Below are 25,037 nucleotides of genomic sequence, written 5' to 3'. Positions count from 1 at the left end.
TGATAACTTTGGTAAAAGAAAAAGGTCTTAATCTGGCACAAAAATGATAATCTGTGCTCCTCATATAAGGAAATTTTGCCCATAGAGTTTGAGGAAAATAACATATATTGGGAAAAAATACAGTACAATGATAATTAGTAAAAATGAAGGGTACAGAACACAGAATGGTTAATTTACTGACATATTCAAATCATACATCCCAAAACAGAGGAACAAAGAGGACCCAGAGTGGGCTGCCAGAGTGGGGAGAGAACTCCAGCTTGGGCTGGGGGGGGGGGGCAGCTGCTCAGCTGCACCATCGTCATCTGTGTCTGAGGCACAAGAACATCTGCCTCCAGGAGCCTGCTGCTTCTAGAGGAAGGAGAGAGAGCTTCAACCCAGGCTGAGGGAAACTAGCTACTCAGATCTGCCCTCCTTTGTGCCTGGGGCCCTGAGGGAGCTTTTATCTAAGGGAGAGGACTGTCACTTGATTTGTGCCATGTTAGTGGTGCTTTTATTGTATAGTATGGTTCATTTAGTTTTATTTGCTTATTGTAAACTGCCTTGGGTCCTGTTTTGTAGGACAAAGGCAGAATAAACATAAAGTAAACAAATAACCCAGAGAGAAATATTCTTTTTAATGTTTTACTTTTGCCTGTTTCAGAGATATCCCCAGCCAAGGGGGCAGAAGAAAAAGAAGGTTGTGAAGTATGGAATGGGTGGCATGATTGTCGTCCTGCTGATTTGTATTGTCTGGTTCCCGCTCCTCTTCATGTCTCTAATCAAGTCTGTTGCAGGTGTCACAAATAAACCTCTTGATGTTTCCATTACAATAACCTTAGGAGGTTATCAGGTACAAACAAAACCACATCCAAAATTACGAATTTCCCCTATATATATTTATGCTAAATCAGTGGGAGCCTGTTTGGTGTAGTGGTTAAGACCAGCAGATTCTAATCCGAAGAAGCAGGTTTGATTCCCCACTCGTCCACGTGCAGCCAGTTGTGTGACCTTGGGTCAGTCACAGTCCTCTCAGAGCTCTTCTCTCAAGAGCAGTTCTCTCAGAGCTCTCTTGGCCCCACCTACCTCACAGGGTGTCTGTTGTAAGGAGAGGAAGGGAAGGAGATTGTAAGCTGCTTTGAGACTTCGAGTGAAGGGTAGGGTATAAATCCAACTCTTCTTGTTCTTCTTTGCTTAGGTTTTGATTTTTGAAATGTTTTTTAAAATGAAAATATAATGAAGAAAAAACAGTAGCTATATATTCTTGTTTTCCAGCCTATATTTACAATGAGTGCTCAGCAAAGTCAGCTCAAAGAGCTGGATGGAGGAGAATATCGCAGATTTCAAAAATCTTTTTCAGAAACTGTAAGTAATTTTCTTTTTTCCAAACTTCCTCCATTTTAGATATATATCAATATTTTTGTCTTCATAATATGTTTGACCAAAAGAATAGTGAGAACAGTCTAGTTGTGTGCAGCCCATGGAAATCAAAAAAGCTCTATAATACTGCAGCATTCATAGGTTTCTTTTATATTACAGTTTAGAACGGAGACAAATCACACCCACTAATGTTAGACTTACAAATTGAACCCGTTTATTAAGCTAAATAGTATATAATTTCTTAGCACTAGCTAAAAATCAAGTAATGTTTATTATGTTACTTCATCTACAAAGATCTGGTGCTCTGAGAGTCCATTAAAGTGGCCTACTTCCCTGGCAGAGAATGAAGTCAAGTTCCACAAGAATATTAAAGAGGAAGCAGAAAATACGTTTCACCTTACTCCTGCTGTGCTGAAGAGCACTGAATCGGGTGTTTTCAGTTGCACCTTAGCTTTTAGTGATAGTCTCTCTCTGAATTTATCCTCTCTGTTATTCTGAATGCAGGGATGCCACTTTCTGGAAAGTCGGGAAAATCAGGGAAATGGATCAAATAGCAGGGAAAGTCAAGGAGAATGTGATTAAGATATGCTTTTGAAATGCCTCTGCAAGTGGACAACTTGCACTTGTGGCAGTTGAAGTAGAGAAGTGACAGAGTACAAATGTAATGTAATGATGCACACATATTCCGTAATTTGGTTATATAATTTTGAAAATGTTTATGGCTGATAGTTTTTAACAATAAAAGAGAATAAGAAGAACATGTAAGAAATAGCATTATTTTATGGAGAAGCTGATTGGCTTCTTGCAGCTTTTTTTATATTCAAACGAACGGGATTCAGTTTCAGTTGATTTGAAGATGGGAATATTTGACAGGTAACAAATTGTGCTTTATTTCTCTAGCCAGTTGTTAAGTCCGAAAATGTCACAATACTACTTTCAACAATAAATTTGAGATTGGTTTAAAAATCAGACATTATAATACAGAACTATGTTAATAAAATAAAACTTATTTTAAAACGTTAATTTTTTAAAAACAGTAATTTAAACTATGGATGGACATGAACCAGCTGATGAACTTAAGTTCATCATGAATTTTGGCCACTTCGTGAAACAGTGTTCATGAACTGAAGACCTTCCACAAATTCCACAAATTTTGATGCAGTTTGTGGCGGTTTTTGAAGAGTGGAAAGCAGGGGGTTAAACCCTTGCATTCTGCTCTTAACACAAAAACAGCTGCAGAAGCAAGGGAGGCATAATGGCGGGACAAGGCAGTAGATAGGAAGGAGATGGAGATGTGGCAGTGCTCGGTCCCCTTCCTACCTCTGTCCCATCCCAAGGGATGCTGGTTGTGGGGCTAGGAAAATATACCCTTCTCAGAGACCAGTGCTATGTAATGCCAGGTCTATTAATAATAAGAGCTCTGTTCTCCGGGACTACCTGGTAGGCCAACATGTAGACCTGACATGTGTGACCAAGACCTGGGTGAGGAAGGGCGAGACTGTTGCCCTGAACCAACATACCCTCCCAGGTTTTTCAGTCCTACACCAGTCCCTAATGGGCGGGGTGGTAGTGTTGCTCATCCAGGAGTCTTTCTCCCCATACCCAAAACTGCTGGCATTGAATGTGTAGGCCTCGTGTGGCTATATGGCTAGTGTACTGACCACCTAACACGCTGGCAGATACCCTGTCAGGCTTGTTGGAGGCTGTCTCTGGCTGGGCTCTGGAGCACCCCAGACATTTAGTTCTGGGGCGCTTTAATGTCCATGCCAATGATGCGGCCTCCTCTCAAGCCAGGAACCTATTGTTATCCATGGTGGTACTGGGACCATGTGTTGGGGTTGTAAAGGGAATGATAAACAGGAGGTGGAGCTTTTGCCTCTGCTGAAACTAGAGCTGGGGAGGGAAGGCAGCATGGTGTAGTCCTGTCTTGTCAGATCTTGGTAGCTAAGCAGCAAGACCACCAAGGAAGACTCTGCAGAGGAAGGCAATGGCAAACCACCTCTGCTTCTCACTTGCCTTGATAACCCCATGCCAGGGGTCCCTCTAAGTCAGCTGTGACTTGACAGCACTTTACACACACTAATCCAAAGCTGAGTTAAAAGAAAAGCTTTCAAATGAATGTTTCTGCTGTTGGATTTCACAGAAAACAAACAGCTTCCAGTCAGTGAGCTGTTTGTAAAGTGGGGTGTCTGCTTCTGTTGAAATTATTATAGAGAACAAGCTCTCTCCTGCCCCCCCCCCCCCAACATAAAGCTTGCAGTTTTTTTTCTTTTCTGTTTCGGTTAGATTCTGCAAGCATTTAAGCTCCGCATCTTTCCTTACTCCACATTCTGGAGCCCAGAAAGTTCCAGCCCCAGAAACCTCCTATTTGCCAGACAGGCAGGCAAGTGCTTCTGTGGAAGGCTGGACTGGGAACTACATTTTAAAGTTGGCTTTTAAGAGGACAGTTTTTAATACGCAATGGCTGGATGTCAAACTTCCTACTGAGTTCATTCCATGGCTATCGTCAGTTGCTGAAGATAAATACAAAGGTTAATGTGAAGAGTGCTACAAAACTTTTGAACTAAGTAATATGGGTGCCGGACTCTCCCTTGGTCTTCGGTGTGGCGCCCCCTGTGGCCGTGCTGTCGGGGTCTTGACCAGAGTCCGGCAGGACAGATGGCCCTGGAAGTGGCAGGCTCCAAAAAGGGAGAGGGAGTGAGGGGCCTCAGAAAGGCAGGGGACGGGGTTAAGGTCACCCCGAGCGTCCCTCTGCCAGCATGCTGCAGACTTCTTTCCTCTCTGTCGTCTTGGCGTTTCTCTCTCTCTGCATCCCACTCCGTTCCACAGCACACTCCTCCTCCCAGGCCCCTTCTCCACCCTGCCTTTTATCTCCCTGCCCCGCTCCCAGGACCGCCCATCCGCCCTCCAGCTTGGGCCACTCCCTCCTTTATCTACCGGGACGCCAGTGGGGCGTCTCCAGGGTGAATGCTGGTATATCAGTGCCGTTCTATGGCAGCACTCGCTGCTCTGCGCCCGCTCTCAGCCCACCGGACAAGTCACCGCTGTCCCTTTCTTCTTCCATGGGGCTGCTCCGTGGACCCCAGTCCCGTCTCCTGGCTCGGCCAACACAGCGCACCACGGGAGGGGTCGCCGCTCCCGCCCCCCTCACTGGATGGTTGTACTCCGTCCCTCCTGGTGAGTCATGCTGTGGGGGTCTTGCGGGGTTTGTCGGGGTCCCCAGGGATCGGCCCGCGATCTCCAGAGCGGGACAATGGGAATTAGAGCTGCACAGTCTCATGCAGAAGGACCATCATACCAGAAGAACCTGAACTACAGTATCCTCATATGGTGACAAAGATGATTGGAAAAGCCAGAATGATACCCAGGGACAGCTTGCTACAAGACAAGCCCAAGGAGAATAACAGAATACCAGTGGTGGTCACCTACAACTCACAACTCAAGCCAGTTCAATGCATTATTAAAGACCTACAACCCATGGTGGATAGTGACACTTCCCTTACACAAGCACTGGGGCGTGACCTTTTTTTGCTTACAGACAGCCTACTAACCTAAAATAACTTCTCTCTCACAATGACAAACTACTTAACAGTAACATGGACTCTGGTACCAAGGCCTGCAACAAACCAAGATGCCAACTTTACTGCCAAAATGGTGCTGAGGCAGCAGTTTCTTTGTCTGAGTCTCTCTATGCGTAATTATGCTGTGGATGTTGTGTCTGTTAAGGAGTGAAATGGCTCTCGCAGCTCCATTTGAGACGAAGGATTCTAGGACAGATGAAAATATACAACTGTTCTCAGATGATAAATGGGACTGTTTAAAATGTCAATTGATGGAAAAAGTTACAAATCCTGTTATGGAAGCTTTGGGAGAGTATTGGGATTGTTTTGAAGAAGAGATTACAAAGACACAAAATCAGATGACATCAGTTTCTACAAAAGAGGAAAAACAACAGGACTGTTTCAACACTCAATATCTACAATAAGAGACTTTCTTAGCCACTGCTTTGATGAGTCGATTGGATATAATATGGACAACGTAGGCTGGGGGGTTTTGTACACAAACAGGCCAGAAGAGAATGAGACATTCAAAAATCAAAGACACAAAAGAACAACGATTTTGATGAGACATTTTCAAAGAAAGCAAGAGAAATTTAAATTTTATAAACAAATGGAAGGAGCACTCTCTGATAGTTAGCATGGCTTTATTAGCAGAAGAGATAAAGATAGACAAAACTAGAACTTTTAATAGAGAATTTGCATGAAGTTAATAGAGAATTTGCATGAAGAAACTGTTGTCTGTCAATGCCAGGTTTATGATGTTGTCCTGAGTTCTGGAGGACTTGAAACTATTGTAATTGGCAGGCTCATACATGATACACAGAGTACTTAGATGTTAAATGCCATAAGCAATAAAAATAAACTCTGAAAAAGTAGCAAAAAGAAGAAACTTGAGGGAGAAGTGAAATACCTTGAAAATGCTTTTTAAAAGACTGAGAAAAGAAGTCAAAATGGAAGAAGAAACAATTGATCAGCAGGGGAAATATAATTAAAGGGTTACTTATTTAGAGAGAAGACCAGATGTTTCAGGACAAGGTGTAAACTATATGGCTTTGTCAGTGTGAGAGCTGGATTGTAGGGAAAATATAACATATTATGTTTAGGCCTGCTAGTTTATGGGATTTTGAAAACTAACAGTGTTAAAAATGTGAAAGAATATTTAAAGGGAATAGATTGTTAATTTAGAAGAAATATATTTTTCTTTAGCATAGTTAAACTGATAGGTTATGACTGTTTCTTTTCTGTTGTTTGTATACTGACATAAAATAGAAAATAATAGTATAGTACTGATAAAATGAAATATAGCAGATAGAATATTGATGAATTGGTTTTACAAAGGGAATAGATACTTGGTTTAATAGTGTATGTTATTGAATACAAAATAAAACAAGGGGGGGAATGGGAAGTTGTATGCAAATAGGAGGTTGTGAGCGAGATATTCAGCTTGCTATTTTAAAATGTATGGCTCTTTTCTATGTAAATTGTTAAAAAATAATAATAAACTTTGCCCAATCTGGGCAAGTAAAAAAACAAACAAAACTAAGTGAACATCAAGTGGCAGAGTTTTACCTAGAATGTTGAAACATGGCAGTAGTAGTTGTTGAAAAGTTGGTTGAGAGAAGTCCTTTGAAATTCAAGATGGTTCGTGGCTTATCAACATTGTGGCTTATCAGTATTATCAGCACTATCATTATACACAAACCAAATATTGGAATCACCAGAATAGGGACTGTACTTGAACCTCTTCATGCAGCAAATCAAATCAATGACACAAAAGCAGCAAAATCAAAGCAACAATACACTATTTTAACCACGGCTGCCCACAATGAATTCAAGGCTCAGTTTCAAGTGTACGTAATAAAACAAGATGATGATAAAGTTGGACTGGACACATTTGACAGTGGTATTTTGATGCCCAACAAAAAATTCATGGACCTGTGGAATGTTGTCAAGATGTACCTTCTCCTGCCTCATGATAACGCTTCAGCTGAAAGTGGATTTTCAGTTAATAAGTCAAAGTTAATAGAGAATTTGCATGAAGAAACTGTTGTCTGTCAATGCCAGGTTTATGATGTTGTCCTGAGTTCTGGAGGACTTGAAACTATTGTAATTGGCAGGCTCATACATGATACACAGAGTACTTAGATGTTAAATGCCATAAGCAATAAAAATAAACTCTGAAAAAGTAGCAAAAAGAAGAAACTTGAGGGAGAAGTGAAATACCTTGAAAATGCTTTTTAAAAGACTGAGAAAAGAAGTCAAAATGGAAGAAGAAACAATTGATCAGAAACTAAGGGAGCTGCAAAACAAAAAGAGAAAACTATAGAAGTGATAGCTGTATATTGTTATTTAATCTTTTTAAAAAGAATACTTGTACTCTAATTTCTAACTGTATTTTAATTTCAATTTCACAACTAAGGCTTCAGTTAAGTCCTTTTTAAAAGAATATTCATTGAAATTTATTTTATATACTTTTGTGTAGTTTTAAAACAAGAACAAAATGTTCTGTCATTTGTTAATTGTATTGAAGATCCATCTTTGTGGGTTTTTAGTGCATTTTCAAATGTATTCAGTTAACAATCCAATGTTTGCATTTCAGTACTTGTGTAGTTTTATACCATTTAATAAAACCTTTGGTGATCAGGGAAATGGAAAATAAAATTTTAGTGGCAATCCTGGAATGGTAATGGCTAAGCTTCCATTTCATTAGTGTCTGGTTTGAAACATCTCCTGATAATTCACAGAGAAGCCCTCAAAGAATGAGCTTTTTAATTTAGGCCATGCTGAACCACAACAGGAAATCTCATGTTGCTCCAAGATCCGCTTTCCACTCTTGCATGCAAGCACTGAGCCATTAAAACCTTTCAGTTCCCAGTCTGCTTAACTGAATTAATTGCATTACAGTTGATTAAGAACAAGAAAAAAGTACATACGAGCACAAGAGTTTCAGGCATACGGAGTTTATTAAGAGATTTGGAACAATAATTTGGGGGGGGTGCTGATCTTAAGCAAATACTGGAAAATACTAAATCAAAGCAAAGACAAATAGCACATTCCTTATCAATACTAACAATATAACAATAACAACCAGAAATTGACCAGACCTACTTGGCTCAAGTGGTTAAGATGCTGAACTGCAGGCTGTGGAAGGTCAGTAGTTCAGCAGTTCGAGACCCGAGTTGTCGCATGATGGAGTGAGCTCCCATCTCTAGTTCCAGCTCCTGCCAACCTAGCAGTTTGAAAGCAAGAAATTGCAAGTAGATAAATAGGTACCACTTCGGTGGGAAGGTAACAGCGTGCCGTGCGCCTTGGTGTTTAGTTATGCCGGCCACATGACCACGGAAACGTCTTCGGACAGCGCTGGCTCTTCAACTTTGAAACGGAGATGAGCACTGCAACCCTAGAGTCGGACTGGACTGGCTTTCGAGCAAGGGAACCTTTACCTTTACTTTACCCCATTTTAGTTACTTTTAAGCTAAAGGTGTAAATGTGGGGAAATTGGGAACAGAGGAGAAGTGGATCCATTGGGACAGAAGCGTCCAGTCTTCCAGATGTGAGGCCTAAACAGCAGAGAGGAGCAAAGTGCCAGCTACTGTTGTACCAAATCCCTCAATAAACTATGCAGACTTTGAAAGGTATATCTTTGCTCCCCATCTTGTCATTGTTGCAGGATCATTGCTGTGTTTGTTGGTGCAAGATCCATCTTTAGACACAAAACATGGCAATTGCTCCCTATGCTCTGTGCTTGCAAGGGCTGGGACTTATTTATGGTGTTCATAATATGCATAATTCTAAATTTGGCCTCAAATACCCACACAGGGCCAAGTACAAAAAGGGGAGATGTCTGTACAAACCTAAGCAACCAAAACACTGCTTCCAGGTTTGCAGAGAGGGGGAATAAACAAAAGAAAAAGAGGGGCTAACATTCCCTGCAGTGGAGAAGTGATTTATTTTACTTATTTTATTTAGCAAGACTTTTACTTTCCTTTTCTGCATCATAGGGCTACCAAAGACCAACAAATTAAAACATGCTAATTAAAATCTCATCTTAAAAGCCATTAAAATCAATGCACAAATGTATCATTAAAACAATTTCAACCAGAGGCATCACTGAAGGAACACCAAGCAAAAGTAACAGGCTGGCAGAAGATAGCAACAGAAGGGGACAGGTGAATCTTCCTGAGGAGAGAGTTTTGGTACTACTCATGGGTTGCTACCAGGGGTCATTTCGTAGAAAAAGAGCTAGGGGAACTCATTAGCATAACTTATTAGCATATGCCACACACCCTGACATCAGGGGCCCGGCAGTGGACCTGCAAGGCCGGCGGGAGTGCAAGGAAGCCCCGCCAAGGCCCTCCCTGGCCCCAGGCAGGCAGGGGTGGGGAGAGGCGGGGAGGAAGCAACTTACCCTCCCTCTTCTCCTGCCTCCTCCTGGCTGAATGAGGGCTGGAAGCGGGGCGGCCGGAAGCAGGGGGTGCGTTCCCCCGCGTTCCCCCCCCGAAATGACCTCTGGTTGCTACCCACCTAATCTCAGAAGGTGGGGGCACCTGCAACAGGGTCTCCAAAGATGAATGCGGTAAACAGGTAGATTCATAAGAGATTAGGAAGTCCTTCAGGGTTTAAAAGGTCAGCACTAACACTTTGAAATGTGCCTGGAAACAAATTGGAAGCCAGTGTAGATGTGCCAAGACTGGAGTCATATGGTCCCTACAACGCACTCCAATTAACATTGAATAGAAGTTTCCAAACCAACTGAAGTTTCCAAACACTTTTCAAGAGCGTCCCCATATAGAGCGCTTGGCAGGAATCTAATCTAAATGTAACCAGGGCATGTACCACAGTGGTCAGATCTTTCCTGCCTGGGAAAGACTGCAGCTTGCTAACCAGTCAAAGCAGTTTCATTTAGATGTTAAAAAGCTTAGGGAACAAGATGAGGACCCCACAGCCCAGAGATCAAGGGTCTGAGCAGCAGTCCCTCAGCACCACCTTCGGAAACCTACCCTCTAGGTAGGATTGGAATGACCAAAGAACAGTGTCTCCTAGTCCCAGCCCAGAAAGGCCATCAAGAATGATACCATGATCAATGGTAGCAAAAGCTACTGAGAGGTACAAAAGAAAGAACAGAGTCACACTCTGTCTGTTTTCCAGTGCATGTCATCTACCAGGGTGACCAAGGCTGTTTAAGTCGCATAACCAGGCCTGTGTACATATTACAACTTTAAAAATAATGCCAACTAAGATCAGTGTTATGGGGCTGCCCCATACAACCATGCATTTATTAAAAGTAAGCTGCGGTCAATGGTAAGGGGGGAAAGCAGGGGAAGGAATCACATGGTGGCAATGGAGGGGAAGATGAAAAATGACGAGTGGTTGGTAGGGATGGGCACGAACCTAAAAATTCTGGTTCAGGGTTTGGGGCAGCCCCTGGACCAAACCAAGCCAAAAATGCCCTGAACTATGGCTGGGAGAAAGGGGGGATTGCTTGGATTGCTGCCAGCCATTTAACCCATCTGTTTCACTTCCCCTGCTTCAAAGCAAGGAGGAGCAAAACTGATGGGTTTAATGGCTCGCAGCCATTTAAACCTAAAAGCTGATGGGCGCACCCACCCCACTGTTAGGTTTAAATGGCTGGCAGCCATTTCACCAGTCAGTATCACTCCCCCCCCCCACTTCCAACAGACCAGTGAAATGGCTCATAGCCATTTCAGGCTAACTACGGGGTGGGTGCACCTGTCAGCTGTTAGGCTGAAATGGATGCAGCCCCTGGCTTCACTAGTAAGAATGTTGTGCTAGTCTTTGTTTTCTGTAAGAGGTGAGCTGCTGCCAGATCTTCCTGCTTCACCTATTGTCCTTGTTGTATACATACTGTTTCTTCAAAGCATGTTCTAGTGATTCTTTGAAGACACTGCAGAATAAAGTTTTGGCAATGTATCCTCCTACCAATAATAACGTAAAGGTTACTATTTATCTTCCTTTTTTCTTTATCTTCTGATTCCATTCCTTTAGGCTGCTTTGCAATTTTTAGAGAACTATGGTAATGAAGATATTACAGTTGCACAGCTAGAAGGCAATTCAAATTCCTTGTGGACCATCAGTCCTCCCAGCAGAAGGAAAATGATAGCCGAGCTCAACGAAACAGATTCTCCATTTACTCTGGTTGTTTCATGGAGTGTTCAAAGGTATGGCTTCACCAGTAGCATATATGGGTTACCTTTGTTGGTCTAGTGACAGTGTTCTGCAGTGCTCATCTCTTTCATTCCCAAGCTTGCTTATTATCATGTGCAGGGCAAGGCCCAGATGCTCTTACGGATTTTAGTTATTTATGTAACTGGAAAGTTAAATGACCATGAAAATAAAGCATCCAGGTGGCTCCATGAGTGCTCCTAAGCCATTTGAAAAGTGAATCTTGCCATTCAAAGGGCACAGAATTGTAAGGTCCAGTTAGCTCCATCTTTCTGATTTTTTAGCTTTCCTAAGGCACAAGAGTCCATTGATGAGTAGAATTACTATAATAAACAATATCGTGGCATGGTTTTTTTTGTTTAGATAAGTGCCTAAATAAATATAGTTTAAAGAATTTCTTAACATTCAATTCAACAAGAATTTCTTAAGGTACATTACAAAATGAAATAAAAACAAGTTCAGCAAATAGGTATAATAGGTTGAAAAGAACCACAAACAAATGCTCTGGGGTGCTTCTAACTTTTTCACTGGTTTGGCTGATACAGTTTCTCTTCATTTCCAACAAGTGAAATGTCCATCACGACAGACAGCCACATTTAACTCCTCTTTCCCCCACCATCCTGCCGAGAGCCATCAAAGCCAAGAGACACCAGACTGCACTAGAAGCAATGGGTGCAGTACCACCACCTCTGCTGCAGCCTGATGGAGTAAGCCACTTTACTTTGATCACACCAGCCAAGAGTACTCTAGGAGGAAGCATCGAGCAGGGGCCTCCTTTCGTAGTACTGGAACAAGTGATAAGCAAGCCAGGTGTTCTTTCCCACTGTCACTCCTCCTCCTCAATGTTGGCCCACCAGGAACATTTCTCATGCATTTAAAAGATCAGTCAACCCCTTCTCATACTCTGGCAGTTTGAGGCAAATAACAATGGCAGGGAGTGAACACAGAGGCACATTAAACAGTATCATAGATTTTTCACAGTGGAAGTAGATATATAAGTTTCAGGTGGCATCATGAGACTCAGAGGCTTCACATGGTGAGTCCTCTAGGTGACTCTAGGTGACTGACTTTAATCAAGGAGCTTGCCATCTTGTGATCATAATTATGGCAACCATCCTTTGGTTGCATGATCCTATTAACCATTAGAAAAGGCTTCATAGAAGTAATTCCAAAATCATGGAGAATCCATCAAGGCAAAATGTATATGTATAAATGATAAATCATCAGGCCCGGATGGCATACATCTGAGAGTTCCGAAAGAACACAGATGTGAACTTGTGGATCTCCTTACAAAAATATGTAATCTGTCATTAAAATCTGCCTCCATTCCTGAGGACTGGAAGGTAGCTAATGTCACTCCCATCTTTAAAAAGGGTTCCAGAGGAGATCCAGGAAATTACAGGCCATTCAGTCTGACATTGATACCGGGTAATATGTTGTCGAAGGCTTTCACGGCCGGAGTTCATTAGTTGCTGTAGATTTTCCAGGTTGTCTGGCCATGGTCTTGGCATTGTAGGACCTGACGTTTCACCAGTAGGTCCTACAATGCCAAGACCACAGCCAGACAACCCTGAAAATCTACAGCAACTAAGATACCAGGTAAGTTGGTGGAAACTATTATTAAAGAAAGAATTAGTAGGCACATTGATGAATAAAAACTATTGAGGCAGACTCACTGTAAGGGAAGATCTCGTCTCACTAACCTGTTAGTGTTCTCTGAGGGAGTGAACAAACATGTGGACAAGGGGAACCCAATAGATGTTGTTTACCTTGACTTCCAGAAAGCTTTTGATAAAGTTCCTCATCAAAGGCTCCTAAGTAAGCTCAATAGTCATGGGATAAAAGGACAAGTCCTCTTGTGGATCAAAAAGTGGCTAATTAATAGGAAACAGAGTGAGTATAAATGGGAAATTTTCTCAGTGGAGGGTGGTAAGCAGTGGGGTACCACAGGGATCAGTACTGGGTCTGATGCTTTTTAACTTTGTTTGGTGTAGTGGTGTAGTGGCTTGGGGGTTTTTTTAACTTTGTTTGGTGTAGTGGTGTAGTGGCTTGGGGGTTTTTTTAACTTTGTTTGGTGTAGTGGTGTAGTGGCTTGGGGGTTTTTTTAACTTTGTTTGGTGTAGTGGTGTAGTGGCTTGGGGGTTTTTTTAACTTTGTTTGGTGTAGTGGTGTAGTGGCTTGGGGGTTTTTTTAACTTTGTTTGGTGTAGTGGTGTAGTGGTTAAGTGCACGGACTCTAATCTGGAAGAACCGGGTTTGATTCTCCACCCCTCCACTTCCACCTGGCTGGATGACCTTGGGCAAGCCGTAGTTCTGCTAAGAGCTGTTCTTGAAAAAGAGCAGTTTCTGTCAGAGCTCTCTCAGCCCCACCTACCTCACAGGGTGTCTGTTGTGGGGAGGGGAAGGGAAAGGGGTTTGTAAGCCACTCTGAGACAACTTTGGGTAGTGAAGGGCGGGGTATAAATCCAATGGTCGGGGAAGCGCTGGTAGCCCGTCGCAGCCAGCGCCGTTCCCCATCCCACGCATGCGCACAACTGTGCTACTGCCGGTTTGCTGCACAACATTTGATCAGCTGCCAGAGCATAGAGCCGTGGGGGCACGTCAGATTGCACTCCCGCGGTTCTTTTTGCTCCGGCTCTAATTTGCCTCCTTTTGGCAGTGGATCATCCCGCTCGTTTGACCGGGATCAAGGATGATCAGGGGCCTGGGGACCAAGCCCTACGAGAAAAGTAGGGTTGCCAAGTCTGGCCCACAAGCCGGCGGTGGACTTACAAGGAGGCTCGAAGAGAGGGGAGGGAAGAAGCGTGACGTTCCTATGCCCCCTCCAGGTGACGTACACGTCAGGGATGTCAGTGACGTGCCTACATCACCCGAAAGTGACATACACATATTGGTGACATCGTGGGGGCTACACTCTGTTTTGGGGGCAAAACTCTATGGTTTGAAGCTAATTCTACCATAGAGTTTTGTCCAGAGTGTCACCAGATGTTAGGCACTTTTATGTAGTGGCCCATCACTTGTGGCCCCTCATGGATCACTGCCTTGTCGTGGCGAGGGGGCTTGCGCAGTTCAATGAAGCTGTGGGCTATGCCGTGAAGGGCCACCCAAGACGGACAGGCCACAGCAGAGAACTCAGACCAAGCGTGATCCACCTGGAGAAGGAAATGGCAACCCACTCCAGTATTTTTGCCAAGAAAACCCCATGGACAGTATCAAAAGGCTAAAAGATATGACGCCGGAAGATGAGCCCCTCAGGTCGGAAGGTGTCCAATATGCTACTGAGGAAGAGCAGAGGACAAGTACAAGTAACCCCAGAAAGAGTGAAGCGGCTGGGCCAAAGCCGAAAGGACGCTCAGTTGTGGATGTGTCTGATGGTGAAAGGAAAGTCCGATGCTGCAAAGAACAATACTGCATAGGAACCTGGAATGTAAGATCTATGAATCAAGGTAAGCTTGACGTGGTCAAAAATGAGATGGCAAGACTGAACATCGATATCCTAGGAATCAGTGAACTAAAGTGGACAGGAATGGGCGAATTTAACTCAGAAGACCATTATATCTACTACTGTGGCCAGGAATCTCGTAGAAAAAATGGTGTGGCCTTTATAGTCAACAAGAGAGTGCAAAAGGCAGTACTGGGATACAATCTCAAAAATGACAGAATGATTTCTGTCCGATTCCAAGGCAAACCATTCAACATCACAGTAATCCAAGTCTATGCCCCAACCACTGATGCAGAAGAGGCTGAAGTGGACCGGTTCTATGAAGACCTACAACACCTCCTAGAACTAACACCAAAAAATGATGTCCTCATCATCATAGGGGACTGGAATGCTAAAGTAGGAAGTCAAAAGGTAACTGGAATAACAGACAAGTTTGGCCTTGGAAAGCAAAATGAAGCAGGGCAAAGGTTAACAGAGTTTTGTCAAGAGAACACACTGGTCATAGCGAACACCCTTTTCCAACAACCTAAGAGGCGACTCTACACATGGACATCACCAGATGGGCAACACCGAAATCAGATTGACTATATAATTTGCAGTCAAAGATGGAGAAGCTCTATCCAGTCAGTAAAAACAAGACCTGGAGCTGACTGTGGTTCAGATCATGAGCTACTCATTGCAAAATTCAGACTTAAACTGAAGAAAATTGGGAAAACCACGAGGCCATTCAGGTTTGACCTAGATCGCATCCCTGATGAATATACAGTAGAGGTGAAGAATAGATTCAAGGGTCTGGATTTGATAGATAGAGTGCCTGAAGAACTATGGACAGAGGTTCGTGACATCGTACAGGAGGCAGCAATCACCACCATCCCAAAGAAAAAGAAATGTAAGAAAGCAAAGTGGCTTTCTGATGAGGCTTTACAAATAGCAGAGGAAAGAAGGAAAGCGAAAGGCAAAGGCGAAAAGGAAAGATTTACCCAACTGAACGCAGATTTCCAGAGAACAGCAAGGAGAGATAAGGAGGCCTTCCTGAATGAACAGTGCAAAGTAATAGAAGAAAACAATAGAATGGGAAGGACTAGAGATCTCTTCAAGAAAATTGGAGAAATCAAGGGAGCGTTCCATGCAAAGCTGGCCATGATAAAGGACAAAAACGGTAGGGACCTAACAGAAGCAGAAGAGATTAGGAAAAGATGGCAAGAATACACAGAAGAACTATACAAGAAAGACCTCGATGTCCTTGACAACCACGACGGTATAATCACTGACCTCGAGCCAGACATCCTGGAATGTGAAGTTAAATGGGCCTTAGAAAGCATTGCTAACAACAAAGCTAGTGGAGGTGATGGTATTCCAGCTGAGCTATTCAAAGTCTTAGAAGATGATGCTGTTAAAGTTCTGCACTCCATTTGCCAGCAAATTTGGAAAACGCAACAGTGGCCACAGGATTGGAAAAGATCAGTATACATTCCAATCCCAAAGAAGGGCAATGCCAAGGAATGTTCAAACTATCGCACAATTGCACTCATATCACACGCTAGCAAGGTCATGCTCAAGATCCTACAAGCTAGGCTTCAACAGTACGTGGATAGAGAACTACCAGAAGTACAAGCTGGGTTTCGAAGAGGTAGAGGAACGAGAGATCATATTGCCAACATTCGCTGGATTATGGAGAAAGCAAGAGAGTACCAGAAAAATATCTACTTCTGCTTCATTGACTATGCTAAAGCTTTTGACTGTGTGGATCACAACAAACTATGGCAGGTCCTTAAAGAGATGGGAGTACCAGACCACCTCACATGTCTCTTGAGAAACCTGTATAAGGGCCAAGAAGCGACAGTTAGAACCGGATATGGAACAACTGATTGGTTCAGCATAGGAAAAGGAGTACGACAAGGATGTATATTGTCGCCTTGCTTATTTAATATATATGCAGAGTACATCATGCGAAATGCTGGCCTGGATGAATCACAAGCGGGAATTAAGATTGCTGGGGAAAAGATCAACAACCTCAGATATGCAGATGATACCACTCTAATGGCTGAAAGTGAAGAGGATCTAAAGAGCCTCTTGCTCAGAGTAAAAGAGGAGAGCGCAAAAGTGGGCTTGAAGCTCAACATCAAAAAAACTAAGATCATGGCATCCGGCCCCATCACTCCTTGGCAAATAGAAGGGGAAGTCGTGGAAGTGGTGACAGACTTCACGTTCCTGGGATCCCAGATCACCGCAGACTGTGACAGCAGCCATGAAATTAAAAGACGCCTGCTCCTTGGGAGGAAAGCGATGGCGAACCTCAACAGCATGATAAAAAGTAGAGACATCACCCTGCCAACAAAAGTCCGCATGGTCAAAGCAATGGTATTCCCAGTAGTCATGTATGGCTGCGAGAGTTGGACTATAAGGAAGGCCGAGCGCCGAAGAATAGATTCTTTTGAACTATGGTGCTGGAGAAGACTCTTGAGAGTTCCTTGGACTGCAAGGAGATCAAATCAGTCAATCCTCAAAGAAATCAACCCTGACTGTTCCCTGGAAGGCCAGATAATGAAACTGAAGCTCAAATACTTTGGCCACCAAATGAGAAGGGAGCACTCACTGGAGAAGACCCTGATGCTGGGAAAGATTGAAGGTCAAAGAAGACGGGGACGACACAGGATGAGATGGTTGGACAGTGTCATCGACGCAACGAACATGAAATTGAGCCAACTTCAGAGGACAGCGGAAGACAGGAGGGCCTGGCGGGAGCTGGTCCATGGGGTCGCGAAGAGTCGGACTCGACTGTGCGACTGAACAACAACATAGATAGGAACTCTCAGTCTGGGGCAGGTGGTGCTCTATATTCTTGGTGCTTGTGGGGGCAACAGTGGGAGGGCTCCTAGTGTCCTGGCCCCACTGCTGGACCTCCTGATGTCACCTGGTATTTTTGGCCACTGTGTGAAGGAGTGTTGGACTAGATGGGCCATTGGCCTGATCCAACATTCACTTCTCTTATGTTCTTATGTTCTTATTAAGTCTGAGATTCACTGGTGCTAAGGCCCAGGCTACTGGTGCTCTGCTGTCTTTTCTACACCACCCGCCACAATGTGATGCAGCTGAGTTCCCTTGCATGGAAGTGCAGAGCCACTGACAGCCACTTATCCAGGCATCTTAACTTTTGTAAATTTATTATTTATTTATTTTTGGGATTTCTATCCCGCCCTATCCAGTAGCTCAGGGCGGCTAACAACATTGTATAAATACTAAAACAATAAAACAGTTTTTCATACAATAAAATTGGTGCTAAAATCTATACAATCTATACAATCTTTTAGCGACAAATTGTGGAGTTCTCTGGAAAGGTGGTGGAGATATTTTCTAAACGAATAAATGAACACGGCTAAGAATTAATGAGGTTTATATTTAATGATGATGTAGGATCAGGTTTTCAATTATTAATGACTAGCAGTAAAGCCCGTTGTGGAAATAAATACAACGGGATCTAGAAAGAGGCGACATTCCAACTGCCTTGCGGGGAGGGGGGTGAGTTTGAGGTGTGGAATGCAGTGAAGTCCAATCAGCTTCCATATGCAAAAGACCTTGAAGGTTCCATATGCAACTGACATTCCAACTGCCTTGCGGGGAGGGGGGTGAGTTTGAGGTGTGGAATGCAGTGAAGTCCAATCAGCTTCCATATGCAAAAGACCTTGAAGGTTCCATATGCAACTGACATTCCAACTGCCTTGCGGGGAGGGGGGTGAGTTTGAGGTGTGGAATGCAGTGAAGTCCAATCAGCTTCCATATGCAAAAGACCTTGAAGGTTCCATATGCAACTGACATTCCAACTGCCTTGCGGGGAGGGGGGTGAGTTTGAGGTGTGGAATGCAGTGAAGTCCAATCAGCTTCCATATGCAAAAGACCTTGAAGGTTCCATATGCAACTGACATTCCAACTGCCTTGCGGGGAGGGGGGTGAGTTTGAGGTGTGGAATGCAGTGAAGTCCAATCAGCTTCCATATGCAAAAGACCTTGAAGGTTCCATATGCAACTGACATTCCAACTGCCTTGCGGGGAGGGGGGTGAGTTTGAGGTGTGGAATGCAGTGAAGTCCAATCAGCTTCCATATGCAAAAGACCTTGAAGGTTCCATATGCAACTGACATTCCAACTGCCTTGCGGGGAGGGGGGTGAGTTTGAGGTGTGGAATGCAGTGAAGTCCAATCAGCTTCCATATGCAAAAGACCTTGAAGGTTCCATATGCAACTGACATTCCAACTGCCTTGCGGGGAGGGGGGTGAGTTTGAGGTGTGGAATGCAGTGAAGTCCAATCAGCTTCCATATGCAAAAGACCTTGAAGGTTCCATATGCAACTGACATTCCAACTGCCTTGCGGGGAGGGGGGTGAGTTTGAGGTGTGGAATGCAGTGAAGTCCAATCAGCTTCCATATGCAAAAGACCTTGAAGGTTCCATATGCAACTGACATTCCAACTGCCTTGCGGGGAGGGGGGTGAGTTTGAGGTGTGGAATGCAGTGAAGTCCAATCAGCTTCCATATGCAAAAGACCTTGAAGGTTCCATATGCAACTGACATTCCAACTGCCTTGCGGGGAGGGGTGGGAGTATGAGGTGTGGAATGGAGTGAAGTCCAATCAGCTTCCATATGCAAAAGACCTTGAAGGTTCCATATGCAACTGACATTCCAACTGCCTTGCGGGGAGGGGGGTGAGTTTGAGGTGCGGAATGCAGTGAAGTCCAATCAGCTCCCATATGCAAAAGACCTTGAAACGCTGGGCGGGACTGCACAAAGCAGCCAGTCAACCCAGCCAGCATCTTCTGACTGACAGTTCAAGCGTCCATACACCAAAGGAGTGCATTTTAGAACTTTGGCACCCACTATTCAATTATATATAAGGAGAGATAATGCTGAATCGACCATCCAATGTGAATAGTAATGAATATAATAAAATCAGAAGAATTGTGCTTTGTCTGAATTTTGTGATTACATACTGTGAAATCTTTCCATTCCTTTTTATTAAAGAAACCTCTCCCTTGGAGCAAAATCAGAAATAGCATCGTCTAAACGGTCGTTTCTCCTTCCAAATGAAACAAGAATTGAACTTGCTAACATGATGGAGGGAATAAATGGTGTGCGAAAAGTGTAAGTTTCTTACAATGTTAACTTATTTTTTTCTTTTAACCAAAGCTAAAAATTACTGGCCAGTGCTTGTACAAACCAATATCATTTGTGATATTTTATCTATTTTAGTAGGGTTAGCTGTGTTAAGAAAGAGTTCATTTTAAAAACACCATTAAAAGTATTCCGTATGGTTGCAGCATTTAACAAAGGAGGTCTCAGTTCCCCTAATCTTTCCCATTTGTGTTCTGTTCCCTGTTATTCCTGAGGTTGTGCTTTATTCAGTTTTCGTTGTCAGTGTAAAAGCAGTGTCCAAGTAGTGTTCATTTTTGGCAGACATTAAAGGACTTTTTGAAGGACTAAGGTACACTTTCCCCACCATCATGGTATTATGAGGCAATGGGCTTCCCCCTTCTCATTGTCTCCTTGGTGTCTGCACTTGGGGTGGAGGGCACAACACACCAGTGAAAGATCTATGGAATTCCAATAGATTGGACTGAGGTGTGTGTGTGTGTGTAGTCATTCAGGGAGGAGAGAAGACCAGCAAATATATAAAATCAATAGAAGTGAATTCCTCACTTATCCCTGAATTTAATAGCTTGCTGAATTGAGTTCTGCTGTTGACATTATGAAGTTTGGCATTTTAGTTAGCTTTGGGGAAAGGGGTAATGCCTGTGGATGTACTTAATGTCACTACCACGAATCAGCTGATTAGTGCTTTCAAATACAATTACACTAATTATATGTTTGGCAGCTTCATACTCCAGATGCTAGGAATGTGCCTTTGGCTATTAGAGAAATATAAATAGCTAAATAAAAGGCTATTTTCATTAATGTCTTCATTGTCATGGATGTGGGTTTTCCAGAAAATTTTCAGTAGAAAACTTTCAAGTAAATTTTCCAGTGCCCAGAATAGATTGTGCTCTGTATTTGCTGCTTGTTTTTAGTAAACAAATCTCAAAAAGTAGTCATAGGCCCCGGTCACACGGAGCATTAGCCACGCTAGAGGGACAGAAGATAGGCGGCGTTTCCGGGCGCGATCTCACCGGCACATCTGGGAAGCATCTGGCTTTTGTGGCGCAACCGAGGCTTCCCGCCGAAGACACGCAGTAAAAAACTAGTACCTCGGAGGTACTAGTTTCCTGAAACCGCGGGGGAAGGGCGGGCATCTGATCGCGTTTCCGGAGGTAATTCCGGCGCCCGCCCATGTCCCCTCGGAAAAAGGGGTTTTTTTTCAAAGTCTCCACGGATGCGCACACGCACCCAAGGGAGCATGCGCACAATTGCGTTTTTTTTAAAAAACAACCAACCCGTTTGCCCTGCGCCCCGCTTCTTTGCCGCGCCGCAGGACTGTGATCGGCACCTCCCCCCTACCACGGGACCTCCGCGGGACCTCGATAGGTAGGTCTGCTTGAGCAACCACACGGTTTTTAGCCCCGGGGCTAACAGCCACGTTTCCCCCCTGCAGTTTCCTGTCCGTGTGACCGGGACCATAATACAAATGTATGAACTGAAATATTAATTATAGGAATAAAGAAATAGATTACATTTAATATGTTTAAAATGTTGTATTCAGACTTCTATGTGAAAAATATTTTCATTTGAATAATGTAAACATTTAAAGGCAACACAGAATAACATGCACTTCCTTTCATATCCAAATTTTAAGAAAAGATTAGGATCCTGAAGACTGTTGTAGCATGGCCAAATAGCTGTGCACAATATGCCACTGTTGTCCTCGCCTCCACTTGAACAGATTTTCAATCTTATTGAGTGCATGGGTAGGCTGGCCAGATCCAATTATTGCACTGGCAGGGAGGGAGAGGCACTTTCTGGGAATGGGGGTGGAGGCTGTGATGTACTGATGTACATCACATCAGCAACACACTGGTTTTGGGTAAAACTCTATGGTAAAAGCACCATCAAACCCTAGGGTTTTGCCCAAAAACTAGAACATCGCTTACATGCTGACATCACTTCCATGTGACGTCAGCATGTCACATTTGGGGGCAGTATTCCCCTCCCTCAGCTAACTGGCCAGCGGCAGATGGGAGCCCAAAAGAACTGGGGAATCCCCCACCCCCAACTGGAGAATGGCATCCCTATGCATTAAGGTTCTTCCAGTTTCACTATCACTGGCCTGTATTTAATGATACAATCCAAAGAATGAAGGGTATCTAAGAGAGCTGATTTCTGCCAATTCCCTCCCTACTGTGCCCTTCATGCTGTTGCTGAAGGTCCCTAGTCCCCAGGAACAAGACTTCAGGGGCTCAGAGGGCTGCATTGGAACCAAGGTGTCAGAGGAAATCACCCCTCCTAAAAGAACATAAGTGACCTTAAATTTATTAATTGATTGATTGATTGATTGATTGATTTAAAGCATTTTATGCCACCTTTCCTACCATCAGGGTCCACAAGGTGGTGAACATAAAAAAAACATTTGAACCATTAAATCAGTTAAAACACTAGAAGGAGGGCCAATAACCGTTATTGGGGGTATGCCAGCTGAAACAAAAAAAGTCTTTACCTGCTGGAAAAACGACACTGATAGAGGGTGACAGATTAATCTCCCTGGGGAGGGAATTTTAGTGCCACAATGGAGAAGGCTCTTGTTGCTGCCCTCCTAGGTTCAGATGGTATTCTTTGGAATGCTCTGGCTGAATACAAGCCAGTATCTGTAAGAAGCTGCTTTCTGGAGTGGGAAAGGCCTTGGGGAGGAGGTATTGCCCATTCTTGTATATGTGTACTTTACTGTTTTGTATCGCCATCGATATTAATGCTTTTAATTGATGTATCTGTAATTTTATAAGATGTATATTGTTTTATTAGTTTTATGGGAGCCGCCCTGAGCCCGCCTCGGCAGGGAGGGCAGGGTAGAAGTCAAATCAATCAATCAATCAATAAACAGAATACTACAGTGCAGAGAGGCTCCTGTGTTTCTCCCCTGTGCCATAGGGGTCCTAAACAATTGTTCTACTAGTCAGTCTGAGGGCAAGGGCAACTTATCATACTACATCATCTTCACTTCCTGAAGCTATCAACAGTCCTGAGGTATCAGGAGAACAGCAGATTTATAGCTATCATAAGTAAATAGATTCATCTTTGTTGCCATACACCACTTTTCCCCCCCTATATGTTGTCAAAGGCTTTCACGGCTGGAGTTCAAGTTGTTGTAGATTTTCCGGGTTGTGTGGCCATGGTCTTGGCATTGTAGAACCTGACGTTTCACCAGCAGCTGTGACTGGCATCCTCAGAGGTATAACACAGAAAGATGGAGCACTCTCTGTATCAAGGTACTCCATCTTTCTGTGTTACACCTCTGAGAATGCCAGTCACAGTTACTGGCGAAACGTCAGGTTCTACAATGCCAAGACCATGGCCACACAACCCGGAAAATCTACAGCAACTACTTTTTTTTTTTAAATTTAGTCAGTATGACTACCTCAAAGTAACCAAAAATAACTAAAAAGGCAAGGGATGTTATTTATTTATTTCATTTATATGCTGCCTTTCTTCCAAATGGGGACCCAAAGCAGCTTTCATTGTCTTCCTCTTTTCCATTCTTTGGTGGTAAGGTGGTACCATTTGTTCTCTTGGGATAACACCTCTCTAGTTCCAGGCTGCACCACAGCTCTTTGGTGACCCCAAAGGAAGGCTTCCCTGAGGATCCCAATTCAGCCCTGTCTGGCTAGCAGACAGATGGTTGCTGACTTCTTACATACTGGAACAAGACAGCTCCTTACTCCACAACTTCCTTTTTTCTTCTGTTCCCCCATCTAACTAGAGGGGAGTTGGAGACTCAAGCTGAAGTCTTAAAGCCAGGGGGATTGCCAACTTTGCGAGGGTTCTCTTCCGCCTGGGGAAAAGGAACAGAATCATGAGTGCTTGTCCTTGTTCTGGAACTAAAGGGAGTGGAGTTCCTTGTTTCAAGGGTTGGATGCTTTGGCCTTCTACAGTTCAAAGGGGCTTAAGAAGCACAGACAACATGAGCATAAGTAGAAGCCATTCCAGATCTAGATCTAAGTTCTTGGAAATTGGGCAGGAATCCCCAAAGGGGCAAGAAACCTGTCTCCTTTGTTTTCTCCTGCTCCCAAGAGAAAAAGAGGAGAATTCAGAAGTGACTGAGCTGCTGAGATGCATGGGATGTCACCTGGCATTGATGAAGACCATCTATGTGATAGGAGAGCCTGTAACTAGAGAGGTGTTATCCCAAGAGTAGTTCAGTCTAAAGGTGTGGCATTCAATAGGGGCAATCCTCTCCCCAATGCTTTTTAACATATATGTGCACCCTCTTGCCCAGGTAGTCAGGAGGTTCGAGCTAGGGCATCATCAATATGCTGATGACTTCCAGCTATATCTGTTAATGGATGGCCAGAAGACACTGCCCCAGAAGATCTGGTCAGTTGTTAGGAGGCCACAGTGAGATGGCTAAAACCAGAGGTCATTTCAGGGGGATCGCGGGGGAGGTACGGGGGGCGGGGCACATGATGAAGCCCCGCCCCCTGCTTCCGGCCCCCATTTAGCCAGGAGGAGGCAGTAGAAGAGGGAGGGTAAGTTGCTTCCTCCCTGCCTCTACCCACCCCTGCTTGCCTGGGGCCAGGGAGGGCCTTCACGGGGCTTCCTTGCACTCCCGCCGGCCTTGCAGGTCCACCGCCGGGCCCCTCATGGGGCTCAGCAGTGGAGCTGCAAGGCCGGCGGCGGCGGCCGGGACCGTTGGGGGCGGGGTGTGTGGCCTTATGACACACTTCCGGTGATGTCAGGGGGTGCGGCCTTATGACACACGTCCGGTGATGTCAGGGGGTGTGGCATATGCTAATGAGTTCCCCTAGCTCTTTTTCTACAAAACAACCCCTGGCTAAAACGGAGCTGCCTGAAGCTGAACCCATTGAACCCTGTGGCTGGGTCAGTGGGGCAGGGGTGGGATTTCAGTTCCCTGCTCTAGATGGTGCCAGCTTCCTCCGTCAGGAGTTTGGGTGTGACTCTTGATGCCTCTTACTTTGGAGGCACAGGTCACAAATACAGCCAGGGCGACATTTTTTCATCGGCAGCTGGTCCCCTACCAGTTCTGCACCGACCTAGCTACAGTCATCCACACAATGGTCACCTCTAGACTGGACTACTGTAACTTGCTCTACACAGGGCTATCCTTGAACTTGCTCCAGAAACTTCAGCTGGTCCAGAATGCAACTACATGGGTCCTTATGGGGTCCCCCTTGAGAGCACACATAGGACCTGTGCTCTATCAGCTGCACTGGCTTCAGATTGAATAATGAATCAAGTTAAAGGTTTTAGTACTTACCTTTAAAGCCCTAAACAGTCTGGGACCATCGTATCTGTGGGATGGCCTCTTCCTATCTGCCCCTGAGAGGGCATTGCATTCAACTGG

General features: G+C 44.2%; 1 protein-coding gene across 1 annotated transcript in view; it reads left to right on the top strand.

Annotated features, from left to right (window-relative positions):
• The window catches only part of PIEZO2 (piezo-type mechanosensitive ion channel component 2), a 428,995-nt gene that overhangs the window by 391,841 nt on the left and 12,117 nt on the right, over positions 1-25,037 (top strand). The window contains exons 47-50 of the mRNA XM_015414359.1: positions 644-832; positions 1,255-1,344; positions 10,926-11,098; positions 19,556-19,675. Coding sequence (XP_015269845.1) covers positions 644-832; positions 1,255-1,344; positions 10,926-11,098; positions 19,556-19,675 — 572 coding nt within the window. The remainder of the gene's footprint in view (positions 1-643; positions 833-1,254; positions 1,345-10,925; positions 11,099-19,555; positions 19,676-25,037) is intronic.

This window comes from Gekko japonicus, unplaced genomic scaffold (assembly GCF_001447785.1).
Source record: "Gekko japonicus isolate JY-2015 unplaced genomic scaffold, Gekko_japonicus_V1.1 scaffold157, whole genome shotgun sequence".
Taxonomy (NCBI): domain Eukaryota; kingdom Metazoa; phylum Chordata; class Lepidosauria; order Squamata; family Gekkonidae; genus Gekko; species Gekko japonicus.
Note: the sequence above shows the minus strand (reverse complement) of the source record. Positions and strands in the feature narration are given on the sequence as shown.